The 17,768-nt window shown below is 41.9% G+C and overlaps 1 protein-coding gene across 1 annotated transcript in view; it reads right to left on the bottom strand.

Moving 5' to 3' along the window:
- LOC102912016 (contactin-associated protein like 5-1) overlaps positions 1 to 17,768 on the bottom strand; it is a 922,425-nt gene that overhangs the window by 695,264 nt on the left and 209,393 nt on the right. The window contains exon 3 of the mRNA XM_076547187.1: positions 13,994 to 14,187. Coding sequence (XP_076403302.1) covers positions 13,994 to 14,187 — 194 coding nt within the window. The remainder of the gene's footprint in view (positions 1 to 13,993; positions 14,188 to 17,768) is intronic.

Raw genomic sequence — 17,768 nt, 5'->3', positions numbered from 1 at the left:
CTCATGTCATTGCTTTTCTGTTGTTGCTAAGAGTTGCACGTTTCCACTATGCAGCACTTGCATCCTTTAAAAGGGCCTGCCAGCACAGATCTCTCTCTTGCTCTCTGCCTTATTCTTTCTGTTTCCTGCTCTATGCCTGTTTGTCTGTCTGTCTGTCTGTCTGTCTGTCTGTCTTTATCTCTCTCTCGTGTCCTACTCCAAGATGGCCTTTTGGTCTCCCCTCTCCCCCAACAAACCTCTTGCATTAGATCTGATGCTTGGCATGATCTCTTAGCATCATACCTTGGCCAGAACCACCAAGATACCTTTCAAGGGCTCATCCTAACAATGAATACATTTAATTTAAATGCATGCACACAAAAGAATGCATCTTTGAATAATGACGTGTATATTTCGATGTATACATATATATTTACACACACATGTATGTGTGTGTATGTGTGTGTGTGTGTGTGTGTGTGTGTGTGTGTGTGTGTGTGTGTACCTGTTTGTGTTTGTGTGTGTGTGTGCACTATATGTGTTAAGAGAATCTATCAACTCTTGCTTAAATACTAGGGTCACATTCTGGAAGTAGCATTTTTTTCACCCACACCTATACATTTAAATACAGTCATCTGGAAGACTCCAGGTTCAGAAAAATGGTTTATCAACATTCACATTGATGTTGCAAGCTTAAAGAAATCAAATTTTTAAGTAACTCTATTTTTGAAATCTTTCCACAGTGTCACTTGAAGTAAGATTTTTGCATTTTCTTCCATGATAATTTGGCTTTTGCATTACACAAACTGACAAAGCCATTTATTGAGTTGTCATCTAATTGTTTCAGAAATTATTAAGTGACAAATCCATCTCCAAAAGGGAACACTGACAAGCTGACACATTATGTAGGACAAGGGAGGTACATCAAAGATGCCTGAGCTGCGACTAGAATATCCGGCAAGGAAGCAAAAGCAGAAATCCAGAGCTCTTTGATCAAGCTGCCTTTCCCTGGACCAGTCTGGGGGAGAGGCCTGTCTGAACTGAGCTTGGCAGAGTGCTTGGTATTCACCTAGGAGTCCCTGGAGATGCAGTCACGTGCATGTGCACACCTGCACCAGCAATACAGCCTTAGTATTTCCAGGTTTGGGGAAAGCCATCTCAATGGAAAAGACTCTCAGACACTGGCCTCTAAGTAGAGCTGGTTTGTCAAGCATGGATTCCCTATTATCTCTTCACTAAGGTGGCTTGGGCTATCTCTCCCATGCTGTGTGCAGTTAATATCCTGTGTATGTGCAAACCTTTTTATTTCTTGGAGAGAGAGAGAGAGAGAGAGAGAGAGAGAGAGAGAGAGAGAGAGAGAGAGAGAGAGAGAGAACATGTATGTGCAGGTACATATATCCCTGTGCATGTGTGTCGAGTCCAGAGAAGGATATCAGATATTCTGTTCTGTTAATCTCCACCTTATTTCTCTGAGACAGGATTTGTGATTGAACCCGGAGCTCAGCTGGCAGCCAGCAAGCTTAACAATCTTCCTATCTCTGCCCTGCACAGCTCTGGGGTTACAAAGGTGTGTGGCCACGTCTGGCAGTTTACCTGAGTGCTGGTAACTCGGATGCTAGTGCTGATGCAGCAAGTGCTCTTGCTCTTCTTAACTCACGTAGTCCCGGGAGCCCTCTGTGTTTTCTTTCTTTAGTTTGCACGATCACACAGGACTCACACGCAATGTCTGAAGTAACAGCACATCACAGAAGCGGCTACTTTAGAGGAAGGCTGCAGAAGGTCCATGTCCTGGAGAGTATGCACTCAGTGTCTCCATATCCAACTGAGGAGGACCCGCAGTCAGCCAAGATGCTCAGAACATCATGAGAATGTGTGTAACATAGCCTGCTTGGTCCTTATCCCTTCTAGATACCGTTTTTCAGTCCATTAGTAGTAGTCTGGGCCTTTGTCATAAAGGAAGAAGGATGACACAAAAATGCAGACAAATCATTACAAAGTCAAAATTGTTGCTGGGGAAAAATTACTATGCCACTTGATCTATTGACAGGCCTGAAATAGGTATCTCCCCATCTTCACACAGTTCTTCATGGTGCCTTTCCATGAATTTGTCTTCCATCTCACAGAAGACTGCCACATCCTACTTTTAAAGAACTTTATCTGTTGTCTTACACATGCTTATACCCTAAATTATAATCAAACAAGATGAGAAAAGAGGGACCCAAGATTCTTTGAATAACTCCAGCATAATTCTTAGGGCCTTTTTAAAAAAATTAGTTTTAGTTTTCATCGTGTGTGTGTGTGTGTGTGTGTGTGTGTGTGTGTGTGTGTGTGTGTGTAAATAAGTGTGATGCCTTCAGAGAACCTTATTTGTGACCCACCACACAAGGATGCTGGGAACTGAACCGAACTCTGCAAGAGGAGTACATTCTCTTAACTGATGAGCAATCTCTTCATTCCTGGGGACTTTTATGTGATAGCTTTGAAGGGAAAAAAATTTCTATGACCTTCATCTATAGACTATAGCTCAGTTTCTGATACAATCTCAAGGCTATTTAATGAAATCATTATTTTCAAGTCAAGTTGGAGATGCCTGACACATGTTGTGGCCGCATTTGGAATTTTCCAGTGGTTCAGAAGGGCATTGATAGCATCTGTAGACTCCCAGAGGGAAGGATTTTCTCCACGTGGACCATTGTAACTGCTCATAGACACGAAACACATCAACTCCACACGCCGTATTTGGCTTGTTCAGTTGGTCCACTTTTATTACCACTCTGCATCATCAACTTTGCATTATGGCCCTTTGCTTGCAGCTCACACTGAGGCTGTAACAGCAAAAAAGTCTTGTGGCTTTTGTATCTCATTCCTCTCCTTAACACTGGCTGCTATTGTGATAATGAGCTTAGTAATCTTATTGAAGATGGATTTCCTTTGAACTCCTTTTCTTTGTTCAAAGCTGGGGAGAGTCTTTGTTTCCAGGAGCCTTGTCCTGCCTGGAAGCGGTCTGTTTGACTCCAAGCCAAGTAGACACATGGGGCTTCAGACTTTGGCCTCAAGTCCTCTTCTTTAGGCGTCAGCAACTCCCCCAGGCTATTCCTGCAGCTCCTCTGTCTGCTGCAAGGCCTCTGAGCTAATTGTCTTTAATGAGCTTGCTGGGTAACTCTGCCCATAACCCAAGGAGAGCTTACCTTTCCCACTGAGCTTTCAGTTCACTCAGAAAAGTGCTGATATCTCAGGCTTGTTCTTTCTTATGAATACAAAGCTCAAATTAAAGATACCGAGAGCAGGTGTCCTCCGGGTACCTTAACCAAGAGGATGCCACACACCTGCTTTAATAACAGTCATAGTTTTCAGCATTTTAGCTCTGGTCAAAGCTCATCAAGTGCATGAATACACTTATGGTTAATAGTCATAGTTTTCAACATTTTAGCTCTGGTCAAAGCTCATCAAGTGCATGAATACACTTACAGTTTACACAGAGCTTCACAAAGTGAGGTCCCAACCAGCTGCCCCCCAATCACTTGATATTATTTTAGAAATGTAAATTCTTCACCCAACTCTGACCTATTGGCTCAGATGTTGTACAAGCAGAGCTCAGCACACTGTGCCTTAACAAGCCCTGTGGGACATTTTGAGGCATGCTCATTTTTTGAAACTCCCTTTTACAGGTCATATGAGGTCAGCATCCCCATTACACTTGCTTTTCAAGGGAGGAAGCTAAGCCGCCTAGGGATTTAGTTATCTATCAGAGCCACAGATTATTTTAAACTTCAAAGCAGAGACAAAAATATAGAAGAAAACAACAGCTTAAAGATGAAACATAAATTGCATGTGTAGTAGTAAAAACCTCAGTAATAGGGGTAGAGATGTCTCGGTTGGTAAAGTGCTTGGTATGCAAAATGAACTCAAGTGAGAAGTTGGGTGTGGGAGAGTACATTTCTAACCCAGCACTGGATAAGTAGAGACAAGTGGATTCCTGAGGTCTGTTGGCCAGTTGGCAGAGCCAAATTCAAGAGATCCAGGCTACTGGGGAAACCTGCCTCCAGAAATACCTAGAGGAAGGACACCTAAATTTGAGGTCTGTCCTCCATATGCATGCATGTGTGCATGCATACCAGTACACATATAGACACACACAAACCAAAAAAAAAAAAAAAAAAAAGAAAAGAAAGAAAGAAAGAGAAAGAAAAAGAAAGAAAAGAAAAACCTTAGTAAAGAGAAGACAATTAGCAATAACTCCCTCTCTCAGGCACTATACTTAACAAAGTTCAATGAATTTTAAGAAACAAAAACTATGCTAAAATAGAGATATTAATTTTGATTTCTTCTATTCTAAGGAGAAAGTCCTCAGAACCTAATTGATTTATATTTATTGAAAATACAATTATGAGCCAAACATCCTGGGAAGCATGGAGTACTTTGACAACAAGATTAATTTCATAGCAGTGGATTTAGAAGAATTAATTTTAAACAGATCATCCCAGCCCTTTGATATCAACTGCTGGATCCTATCCCACTGCAAATTCGATGAGGGTGGGGACTACAGTCATCTGCTCGTTCATAGGAAGTGTCCATATGAATATTAATTCTGAAGACTGCAAGTTGACTCCCTGTCCATGGAATGTGTTTAAATGCCACCTGTGTAAATGTGGGAAAAGATTAGCTTCCTGAAGAGGCTAGACCCCACACAGGGAAGCGCCCTGGAACATCACAGCCAATTCTCACATTAAATAAGGAAAACAGATGGGCATCAGTCAGGAAGTTTTAGGACTAAGTGTGGAGCCGGAGGGCTAGAGAGAAGCCTGCTGAGGCTGGAGCCAGCACCAGCTGTTGACTTGACCACTTATTCCCTCCTCTCTTTTCAGCTGTGTCCCTTCAGCCTTAAGAGCATCTCAGGTCAGCAAAGACCTCAGACAGCCCCTGGGACATCTCAAGGAGAGTAAACACTGAGCTTCAGAAGTCTATATTTGGTGATTTAAAGCTGGATCAATGTGAAGACAGGACTTCATTCCCATGTACTTCCTTCCAAGCAAGACAATCTGTAAACCAAAGTGTCTGAGCAGGAAGTGTGGAGAAATGAGTACTGGGGGTCAGGAAGCAGGTACAGCTACACCTGCCATGGCTGCTGGCAAAGATGTGCTCAGGGGGATCAAGTTACATTTCTATCCAGTGGCACAGCTAGGACCCAACTTGCTGTATGGTGGTGATTGATCTTTGCATCCATGGTCCCTGTTAAATTGATGCCTGAGTGTACACAGTTCTTCATTGACTTCTTAAAAAACAAAAGTAAAAACGAAAAACACAGCTTGTCTTAGTTCTTTGGGAGTTTTATTGAAAAAATATTCATGTATGTGTACATGTACTCATATATGTTGGTTAATTCTTTGAGAGTTTTATACAATGTGTCTTGATTATATTCACCTCTCATTTCTCCCCCTCCCACCTCCTCCCAGACCCACTTCTTATCACTAACAACCCTCTTCTTTTACTTTTCATGTTCTTTTTAGAGGAGACTATCTCAGAGCAGATGCCCTGGTCCTTTTTCTTCCAGTATTTTCACCACCTCGTCTGCAATGTTCTTTGAACCTTAGATATTGTCAGGTTGTATTACAAAGGTTTTAATTGGGGACAGACATCCTGTGGTCAGGTGATCCTGCATTTTGACTAGCAAAGGTTTCTGTCTGCCACAAGGAGGAGAAGGAGGAGGAAAAGAAGCAGAAGAAGCAGAAGCAGGAAGAAGAAGAAGGAGGAGGAGGAGGAGGAGGAGGAGGAGGAGGAGGAGGAGGAGGAGAAGGAGAAGAAGAAGAAGAAGAAGAAGAAGAAGAAGAAGAAGAAGAAGAAGAAGAAGAAGAAGAAGAAGAAGAAGAAGAAGAAGCTTCTCTGATGAAGGACAAGAGCTGCATTTATCTGTCGGTAGAAGGGTAAGTATTCAGAATGCAGTCAGACATTATACTGGTTTTGGAAAGTGACTGTAGGAATTTCTCCACTAGGCTCCATGGCCTCTCCAGTCATGGGTGGTTGGCTAGGTCATCAGTAGCAGACATGAATCCCCTCCTATTGAGGGGCCTTAAGCCCAAGTCCAGGTAGCTGTTGATTTGTCCCACGATATAAATTCCACTCTTGTACTTTTAGGAATATCTTGCCATATTGGTCATTGTTGTGGTGTGCAGGCATTATAGCTGAGTGGGGATATTGGTTGCTTCTCTCCCATGGCAGCTTTCATGCCCCCTTTCAACACTATTAGAGTTAGTTCCCAGGAAGGAGGTTCCATTCAGACCTGGGCAGATTCCTCCAAGTCCTGAGTCCAGAGGGTGTGGTGTCTTCAGCTGGAGGGTTGAATTTTCTTTTTCTAGTACCAAGGACAAGATCAATAGCTTATATTATTTGGGAATCTCTTGGACTCCCCTGACCAACAACTCAAAAGTTTTCCTGTGTCTGCACTGGGATTTTTGTTTGGTAGATAATGAATTCTGTGTGTGTATATGTTGGGGTTGGGCGGTACATTGACATTCCAAGTCGCATAACTTCAATTAACATATATGTATACACACAAATATATGTTATATGTAATTTTAAATAAACATAAAATAATACAATCCCTTAGAGTTTTTTCAAACACCCTTAGTGTTATTTAGCCCTCCTCCTCTTTGACTTTTAAATAATATGCAACTCAAAAATTAATACCCATAGTATACACTTCTAACGTATGTGTGTGAGCAAACAAATGAGAAAACTATCTTTAAAATCCTGGCAGTTCCAGGTACGGTGGCCCATCTCTTTAATCCTAGCACACTGGAGGCTGAGGCAGGCAATCATAGCGAGCTCACCCACCACCAACCCAGCCTACACGGTGAGTTCTAGGCCACAACAATCCTGGCAAATGTCTTTGATGGTATGTTATGTAGTCTTATTACTTTATTTTAAAGATATTAGAGCAAGGATTGTGGTAATGATACGGTGGGTAAGAGTACTTGCTAAACAAGCAACAAGCATGAAATTCTAAGAATGAATTCCTTGAACTCAAAAAAAAAACTCTCCCCCAGCAAAACAAACAAACAAACATACAAACAAACAAACAAACAAACAAAAAAACAACCTGGGTTTGACATTGTGTCTACCTGTAGCCCTGGGGCTGTCAGAGACAGAGACAGAGGATCACTGGGGCTTGCTGGCTGCCAGCCTAGCTCCAGTTTCAGTGAGAGGACCCGTCCCAAAGGACTAAGTCAGAAAGTGACAGAACAGAACTTACAACACCAGCCTTCATTTCCTAAATGCACAGATGTGTGTATCACACAAACACACACTCAAATAGGAATGTGGGCCTTGTTATAGAGGAGCTATGCATTAGTCTCTGATACACACATACATACACTCAAATAAGGATGTGGGTCATGCTACAGAGGAGCCATATTTTACTCCTTTAATGGTTCTGGGCATCCTGGAGAGGAAGAGACTGCATCTTTAAGTGTTTGTGTTCATGTATCTAGCCTGGTGGCAGGTACATAATGAGAGCTTAAAAGATATATGTTGATAGTAATGAGCTTCTTTCTCTCAAATTGTTTTCTGAAATTGGTAGGCTTAAAATAGTATATCAAACAGTGATCAATACTCAGGCCATGCTAGGCAAAATTGGCAGAATAAATGTGTGTAAATCAAGAAGATAGGAGACCATCTCCCAGAAAATTTGGGAGCTGCTCAAGGATGAAATTGGGGAACTGATGACTGAAATGCACAATCCATTCTTTCAATTGACCTCGGGGTAAGGAAAGTGCTGTGTAGCCATTGCAAGCATTTTATGTGCAAAAGACTCCAGAAAGCTGCGGAAATCACAGAGCATCACATCACAGGCTGAAGGATCCCACTGTCAAGTGCGTGATGGCTCATGTGTTTGGTGAAAGGCAGTACGTTCTTCATAAAAGTGAAATGCAAAATGAATCTGAAGAAACTGTAAGACACTCAGAGGACAGGGAAAGGCTAGTGTATTCAATGATTTTCTGGTTGTTGTTACAAAATAGCTGACAGGAAGCAACTTAAGGGAGAATGGTTTACTCCGGTTTACAGTTTGAGGGAATATAATTTCCCATGGGTACATGGCTGCAGGAATGGAAGTCCATTCTTCACATTGCAGCTGCAGTCAGGAAGCAGAGTGGAAGCAGATTAAGCATCTCTGTGTTCACTACATCTTCCCACAAAACACTCCATACTGGATTGTTTCAAGGAGGCTTGGGTTTCCATTTTGATTTAGTTGAGCATTGTGATCTTAAATCTTGTGGAGGGTGCTTCGTCTCTTTTATCATTAGTTCCTAACTGCCAATGCATTTAGGCTACTATATTACCCATTGGCTTATGTGTTTAGACATCATGGGTAGGCAGAGCTGAGTTCTGGCTCTGCCACTTTATTACATGTGATGTAGTCAAGCTCCCTTGACATTTTAAAAATTCAATTTCTTCTGTAAATTGAAGTAACCAATTAGGCTTCAATAAAAGGTAAAATGGAGAGCTGGAGAGATGCCTCAGTGGTTAAGAGCACTGACTGCTCTTCCAGAGGATCTGCATTCAGTTCCCAGCATCTACAAGGCAGCTCACAACTGTCCATAACACTAGTTTCAGAGGACCTGATACTCTCATACAGACATACATGTAGGCAAAACACCAATGCCCATGAAATAAAATAAATAATTAAAGGAAAAGGTTAAATGACGTGCTCATAATCTTAGCAGAATGCCCAGTTGCATGGAGTTCTGGCTGAAGAATATCTGCTGCATAGAAGTACATGTTGTTCTGGGGTCAGATACCCCAAGGAAGTTACTTTGAACTATGGGAAGTTGTCTTCTGAATTAAGATCATCAGCTGCATAGGTACTGCCTTGTAAGTTTCCTTTTTTCTTCAGGGATATGCCTTTTCAAGTTTCTCTTTTTCCTCAGGGACCTTGTCCATGGTCTCCACATACTTCAGTAGAGTCTCCATGTTATCACATAAAGGATGGTGAAAGCTCTACCATCTTGGAAAAACTGACCTGCATCACCTGTAGGGTGTCCCTTCATAGAGGACAGACTGGATGGAGTTCAGGAAGATGTGAGTAGACAGGACAGCTAAATAGGATGAACTGAAGTACGATCCAAACAGGAGAAGCCGCCAGCAGCAAATGTTTCTAGGTGAAGTTTGCACCTGAAAGTTGCTTCTTAGAGTGTATTCACAAAAGACAAATGAAGCGAATTATCACAAAGAGAACAGGCCATTGGTAATGTGGGAAGTGGATTTGAAAGGGAAAGCACGTGATTGGGAGGAAGGGGAATTTTAAAGACCAGGATTCACACCAGCTGACTCTGTTTCTTGTTTTTGTGTTTTCTTTGTGAATACAACGAAGAAGGGGTGGCAGTGCCGGTGTCATCAAACATTCTAGGTGACTTGGAAGTCTCCAAGTAGGAGGGACATGGGTTGGATCCCAGAAACAGGTTTTATAACTTTTGATGCATGTGTGAAAGCAGGCTACAAAGTCAAGGGCTTTATTTACCTGCGCCCCGGTAAAGACCTAAATGCTGAGCTTGGGAGATGTCTCAGCAGGTAAAGGTTCTTTCCCCTAGTCTGTTGACCTGGGGTCTATCCCTAGAATACACAGAGTGGAAGAGAACAGACTTGTGCAGCTTGTCATTTAGCTTATACACACACCTCACCAACACACAGAGTAAAATCACACTGGCTCAGGCTGCTGCTCAGAGTTAGAATTTTAATCTCTGCATTCCTCTGATATGTCTACACCACAAACTAGAGAGACTTCAAATCCATTAGGATTCAAAAAATTGTTGACAGTCTGTCCCTGAGACACCTTCACGCCTGATCATTTAGTGGCCAGGAGCTCAGCTTGTTAATAAATCATGAGGTATTTCTAAGTGGCTGCTCAGTGGCCTCATTCATGAATGTTCCACTCAGTGCCAGATCAGAAACTCTACAAATTGGATTTTTAGTGCACGGAGATTTTCTCCTATCTATTGCAAAGGTGTCTTTTAAAGGTTCTTATCCTGAAGTGAACTTGAAGTAAAAGAAATCTCTTGGGTGCTAGTAAATTGATGTCCCACACTGTGTGCTGTCTGTGTTGTTTGGTACACCTACTTTTAAAAAACATTACAAACTGAAGCATACCAAACTTCACACCTCTGCAAACAACCAAATGAGCCTGAGGCTATAACTGTTAGGAGGGAACTTACCTCCTCAGGTATGCCTCAAGCCATGAGTTCCACCCTCCACCCCCCCTACTCCCCACTCCCCACCCCCCCACCTCCCACTCCCCCCACCCCCCCCACCCCCGCAGTAAAACAAAACAAAAAAATAATGGTGTTGAAGAGATGACTCAGCATGGAGTCCTGTACAAGCATGAAAACCAGAGTTTGAATCCCAAGCATTTACTTAAAAACTGAGTGAGTGTGGCCTTCTGTCTGTGATCCCAGTGCTGAAGAGGTGGAGACAGGAGCTCTTTAGAGCAAGCTGGCTAGTTAGTCATGGTTTAAAGATGAGCTCTGAGTTCAGTGAGGGACCCTGCCTTGGTGTATGAGAGAATGATCAATGAAGATGTTCTCAAAACATCCATGGGACTCTATACATAATAGTACACATGTACACACAGGAATGTAAACAAAATTTGAACACACATGTGAGTCCACATTCATGTCAGTAGGCATGCATGCATATTCATACATGCTATACACATAAAAAAAGAAAGAAATCCTTAAAAGATCCTCTCAGGCAGCATCCTTGAAGGTGATACTTCATACCGACGGGCTTTAAAATGGGGATTATATGAAAAGATAAATGAGCCATTCAGAGGGTTGTGTTAAAACAAAACAAAACAAAACTCTTTTTTTTTTCATTTCATTCCCTGAATCTATAACCTTATCCCTGAAGTAAATTCTAAAAATTTCAGAAGGAAAAACTAAGAAAATCAATTGTGTGTGTACATGTGTGATTTATGCTTGTATGCTGAGAGGTCAGTATCACATATCTTCCTTAGTCTCCCTACACCTTATTTTTTGAGTCAGGTTTTTAACTAACCCTGGAACTCACCAATTTGGGTAGACTGGCTGGCCAGTAAGCCCAAGAGATCACCTGTCTCTGACTCCCCAGAACTAGGCTAGAAGTGTGTGCCACCACGTCCACTCTCTCTCTTCTTATATATAACTGGGGAACAGAGCTCAGGTCCTCACGGCTGCACCACAAACATTCCACTCACTATGCCATTCTCCTCCCCAAGGCGATCTGTTTAACCATAGCATGTTTTGATGCACGTTCCAATATTAGCCAAAAAAGGAGACATCACCTATTTTGTGAAATGTTTGTAAAACACCAGTTTGACAGACTTTTTTAGACCATTTCAGAGTTTAGACTCTATTTGCAACACACAGGTAGAGTTAGGTATAGTTGATGATTTCTTACTTTTATATTTAGCAGTGTGTGAATTAAACAGTGGGGTTTAATATTGTTCTTCCAGAGTAAGTCTGACAAGGTTCACATTTCAAGTGAGAAAAGGGAAAAAAACTGTGAAAATTTAAAAAAAAGAAAGAAAGAAAGGAGAAACAGACCATAATTTTGCAATCAAGTATATTTAGAAATAAAACTTAATTTCGACTAGTAGTGCTAATGGTGCCTGGATAGTGTCGGGCTATTGAAGATGATGGGATATGGTGGCAACAATCTTGTCCCTCCACACTGCAGCTCTAAGAACCATGGTGATCCCAGAGTACTTTTATTAAACACCCAAAATTAGTCCACTGTGTCAAGACTTAATTCTCCATGGAAGCAGAAGAGAGAGAGATGCCTGCCTTGAAAGAAATTAAAAACACTTGGAACTCAAGTGAACCAACACCCCCAGCAAGGTTAAGAGCCCTTAGCCAGCTGTTCCCAAACACAGAGACGCCAGCCTTGAAATGCACCCTGAGGCCCAGGGAGGCTGAGAGAAGGCCGCCAAGATCTGAAGAAAATGAAACTTGGATCTTTTTTTAAAGATGGAAACAAAATGATTCAAAACTGCAACTCCATCTGAAAACAACCAGTTCCGATTGAAAACCCTGGAGAAAATAAATAATCCCACATCTATTTTCCCCTCTAAAGTCAACATAAAAGTTTCCAATCGTTCCCCGGGCAGAAGAACTGCTTATTTCTCACTCCAAACTGAACAGCAAACCAAGCACAAATCTGTAAAAATGGATGTGGGCTTCAATATTGAAAAACAAAATAGAAGAGCCTCCAAAGAGTCTTTTCAAAATGAAAAGCCACGCTCTGTGAGAATATTGCAACCGATATCATAAGTGACCCAAGTAAAGATAACAACAATAATATTCAATACTCCATTTAGTAACTAGTCAGAATGCTTAGTTTACCCCTGGTCTCAATTAGAGACCCAGATGGTGGATAGGCAGCAAGAATCAGGGCAGCTAAAACACATTCTTCTCAGCAAGGTTGGGCTAACACTGAAAGATGGAGTAGCTGAAGTCAGAGCTGCAGACGAAGAGGTTCTGTGGGGGAAAGAGTGTGTGAGCCAGCACCATGTCTTCCCATTTATGTTCTTTTAGAAAAAAATGGTCATGTTTTTCTCCTAAACCAAAAGCTGCATTTGTTTACGTTATTTTGCTCAAAGCATGAAGTTTCTTTTTTTATATCTACATATACATTTATGCATGCACTTATGTTTACACATGTGTACACCTGTGTGCAGAGGCCCAAGGTTGACTTTGGATATCTTTCTCTGTCACTTTTTATCTACCTAGGCAGCATCTATTGTCTTTCTGGTGAGTCTGGCTAGCCAGCATGTTTTGGAAGACTCTAAGGATGCTATCACATCTACCTGGCTTTTCTGTGGGTTCTGGGGATCTGGACTCCATCACCTTTGATAGTGAGCACTGTGCCTGCTGAGCCGTCTTCCTAAGCCCCAAACTCCATCCTCTGGAGACAGCTCCAGGTAGTGCAACCCTGTGCTCCCTCCTGTCTCTGCTTTCTTTTCCTTACGGTTTCCTGACCACCGTTGGCTTACACAAAGGTCACATGTCGAGGCTACAGCAGGGAAGAAAGGTCTGTTTTATAACTCAGAGCAGGTGCATTACTCCCAAACTGATCATTACTCACAGTGCCAGGATAAGTCTAACCTTTGCCATGTTTTCTATATTTGAATGTTTTTACAACCTTGAATGGTGGCTGTTCAATGCAGTCAGACAAGAGCACAGATTCCCCAGACCAAATTCCACACTTAGTGACCTTGGACAAGCGACATTGTTCAGTTATTTAGGCAAGTTATGTAAAATGTCTGATATATATTTAAACGGATAAGAAGATATATATCTTCAACCAATACGATGGTGAGTGCTAATTGTCAATTTGACAGAATCTAGTGTCAGTTGAGAGATGAGCCTGTGAGCATGTCTGTAGGAAACTATCTTCATGGTGCTAATTTACATGGGAATATCTTCCCACAGTGTGTGTCAGCATTCCCTGGCTAGGATCCTGGACTATATAACAGTGGAGAAAGTGAGCTGAGGGAACATTGATTCTTCCTTCTGACTATGGTTGCCACATGACCAGGCCCATCACGCTCCTGCCACCATGACTGATAGTAACCTTGAACCCTAAGCCGAAATAAGCCCTGTCTCACTTCCCTTGATGGCATTTGGTAGAATTTTACCATAGCATCACAAAGGAAAGAAAATAAGATAGTCAGCAACACAGTCTTACTGACAGATTTTTCGGTGTGTTTCTCTATTTTTATAGATGACATAACAGAGTCTGTTGGAAAAATATCAATATGTAAGAAAGGGAGGAACACACTGAACTCTCTCCAGCTGACACTCTGATTTTCCTGGGGAGAGAGTTACACTGGAACCAGGGTCTAGATGTGATTTCATTATTTCTGAATGGGAACAGGACAATGGTTAAGCTGCCCCAGCATGGGGACAGCAGAATCCTAGAAACGCTCACTGGCTGGCATTAGCACATCTCACCGCTATCCACTGGAAGACAAAGCATTCCCTACCCAGATGCTGTCCTCTTGCTTGTACTGCTGCCAGTTGTGCCCGGTGTCGCTGAACATCAGGCGGTAGCTTGTCACCCAGTCAGAGCTCCCGTGTCTTCCCTGTGTGGCCACTGCCGTAATCTCCACTCTGCTGCCCAGGTCCATCTGCAGCCACTGTTGGGCATTGGAGTCTGCTGGGGACCAACCACCAGTTCCTGGAATAGGATGAAAGAGAGACTGGTAATAATGCCTTAAAAAGTCACCGTATGTCAAAGATCAATGAAACTATGTTCTACTAAGGCACCGTGGTTCCCTGCCTCTGAATTTAATCTCCTGGTACTTTCAAAACCAAATTTTAATCCTGTGACTCAGGGCTCCAGGTTCACTGCAAGTGAGGTGTGTACAGTGTCTCTTTCATCCCCTTCTCTTTCACTTCTTTCTTTTCTCTGTCCGAATTTGTATTATGAATCCACCAGGGGATTCACCCGTATCTTATTATGGGTACAAAGGTGAAAGAAGACATTAATTGGCCCTTTCATGGGCATCATTTGTTCATTTAACCTTTACTCTTCATGAGGAGAATGCTGGGTGAAAGAGAAAGGCGAATCCGATGAAAGCTTGCGAGGAACCTCCACAAGAGAAAGACAGAAGTTACAATAGCGGTACAGGGGACAGGCTGTCTTAGCAGGTGTTCAGAAAGGCCTTTCAATACAGAGACAGGAGCGCTGGAAGCTGAGGCCAGCAGACCATGCCTGGACAGGGTGAGAAGCACTAACAGTCACTGTTCTCTCACTTCTCATAGTGAACAGAGGAGGGAATGGTGTATGCACAATCTCAGGACACGAGGAAGCATTGCACATTTCATATGTAGCCTGCTGCACCCAGACACACACGGACTTTTCAACAGCAGCTTGGCTCCTAAACTATTCATCAAATTTGAGCTTTGTAGATAATAAATATTCATTCTCATGGAATTGGAAGACTCGTGGCTTAAGTTTTTGTCTCCATCTCAAGTAGGAAAAATTAAGTCAATATGAACCATTACTGACATCTGAATTCTTAAGTCCTCTGGAACCTGGGGTGAGGGACATCAAAGAGTGTCTTATAAGATGGACAGGTATGTGGTAAAAATCAACCATTTTGCTTAGAACAGGAGGTTAGAGGGCTTCTAAGCTTAGGGGAATAAGTAATAGATTCACCTTTTCCCTCAACTTACACACTTGTTCCCATGATGCTCTTTTTTTATCTTCTCATTATTAATAATAAGATTCAAAACAAGGAAGGAGAAAGGCATGTGATGCTCTTACCAAGTGGAAGAGCATTCACTCACATCATGGCTTGGCAGCCCAGGGACTTTCCTGGTCCCCACTGCACAGTCCTGCTGTGGATATCGCTCTATATAAATAAAACACTGATGGCAAGTGACTAGGCAGGAAGTATAGGCTGGACAAGGAGAGAGGGGAATTGGGGAAACAGGAAGAAGGAGGAGGAGACACTGCAGCCACCAGGATAAGCAACATGTAAAGACGCCGGTAAGCCACCAGCCACGTGGCAAGGTATAGATTTATATAAATGGGTTAATTTAAGATATAAGAACAGTTAGCAAGAAGCCTGCCACGGCCATACAATTTATAAGTAATATTAGCATCTGAGTGATTATTTTCTACGTGGATTGTGGGACTGCGGGGCTTGGTGGAACCTGGAGAGAAGCTCTCCAGCAACACAGTCCCTCACTGTATGTGACTATGTAGATCTGGGAGCTGGGGGAAGTAAGGCAGAAGCCCACCTGATCTTAAGACATATGTTGGATGTGAGGACTGTCTTCCAGCATCAGATAGTCTCTAATATTCTTTCATAAGCTTCTTTTTATCTATTATTAATAAGAATTTTTATTATTATAATTTTATTTATTTCTTATTATTAATAATAAGATTTAAAGCAGGAAAGAAGAAACGCATGTGATTGCCATCTACTTTGAAATGTGTTCTGAGGCCGGGCGGTGGTGGTGCACGCCTTTAGTCCCAGCACTCGGGAGGCAGAGGCAGGTGGATCTCTGTGAGTTCGAGGCCAGCCTGGGCTACAAAGTGAGTCCCAGAAAAGGCGCAAAGCTACACAGAGAAACCCTGTCTCGAAAAACCAAAAAAAAAAAAAAGGAAAGAAAATGAAATGTGTTCTGAGTGTTGGGTATGACATCAACAAGAGAGGTGGTATGGTACACTGACACCTCCCTCTTTCTGTAGTGAGGGGGCTACACGAGGGAGGGACATGGGGTAATTGCATCTTTAGCTTTTCATATAATTACAGCTGTAACCACAAGACCAATTTCTCAAAAACAAACTGTAAGTGGATTTCCAGCTCCCCTCTGCCACTTGCTCTCCCTTTCCCATGATGGATACTGTGAACAAGGTCTAGATACCGCTGGAACCGTAGTTTCTGAGTAGTTAAAGAAAGATTTATTTGTATGCTTGTGTTTTTTTTTTTTTTTTTGTGTGTGTGTGTGTGTAGCATTTTCTTTTAGTATATCTGTTGGATAAACTTATTTTAAATTATACATGGGAAAAGATAAAAGTGTAAAATAATACACAGAAATTTAAGAGTGGGTAGAATAATGTAGGATGTTGGCCCTTTTGAGTGATGTTTACTAGTTTGCAATGAAAATATTTAAGCCTTCATAATTTTCTTTTCATTGCGAACAGTCCTCAACTGAACTTCTTAATCATGCTTTAGACCTTTTCCTTTTTATAAATATTGACATGTAAGTTATTATATTAAAATAGAAGAAAACAGGTCTATGGTGATGGCTCAACAGGTAATGTGTGCGCAGTGCAAGACGGGAGTTTGGATACCAGTACTCATGTAAATCCTGGGCAGGTGTGCTGGATTAATTGTAATCTCAGAGCAAGGGAAGTAGAGACAGGGGGCTCCCCAAGCAAACAGGCTAGACTAGCAGGGTCAGTGAGCACCTGGTTTAGGTGAGAGAGATTTCATCCATATAAAAGGTGGAGAGCAACTGAACAAGATACCCAGTCACAGCTTAAGTACTTAGCATGAAGGACCACTCCCTGGCTAATAATTGCCTAGGCCTCTTTCCCTGGTATTGAAGACCTCCCCCCCACACACACACACATTGCAGCTAATAGATAGCCCCTAGGGATTTCTATGGTTGTCACAGCAAATATTTTCTTTATTAGACAAACAGTAAATGTATTTTGGGAAATTATGAGGGTGACCTCAAGAAATGTATAGTCTTTCTAAGACAAACTATGTGCTCACCCATTCCTATTTCTGAATTATGTCAAAATTTAGTGAATATGAACACAAATACATGGAAGTTGATGTCAAAATGCCAACTGAGGCAGTGTTGTCCAGAGTCACAGCTGATGACTCTGATTTCTGAATATGAAGACTATCATCAATCCTGCTGTTTACACTTCAAAGCATTTGAAAGAAATTCCAGTTTCATGAAAACTTAAAAACCTGTATTTATCTATTATTTTTTATTTATTTGCTATATGAACACAAATACATGGAAGTTGATGTCAAAATGCCAACTGAGGCAGTGTTGTCCAGAGTCACAGCTGATGACTCTGATTTCTGAATATGAAGACTATCATCAATCCTGCTGTTTACACTTCAAAGCATTTGAAAGAAATTCCAATTTCATGAAAACTTAAAAACCTGTATTTATCTATTATTTTTTATTTATTTGCTCTCTCTGTGTGTGTCTGTCTGTCTGCCCATCTTTGAACACATGTGTGCCAAGGTATGCAGGAGGCTGGAAGACAGTGTTTGGGAT

This window comes from Peromyscus maniculatus, chromosome 11 (assembly GCF_049852395.1).
Source record: "Peromyscus maniculatus bairdii isolate BWxNUB_F1_BW_parent chromosome 11, HU_Pman_BW_mat_3.1, whole genome shotgun sequence".
Classification (NCBI taxonomy): domain Eukaryota; kingdom Metazoa; phylum Chordata; class Mammalia; order Rodentia; family Cricetidae; genus Peromyscus; species Peromyscus maniculatus.
The sequence above is the reverse complement of the archived record's forward strand: the minus strand, read 5'-3'. Positions and strand labels throughout refer to the sequence as shown.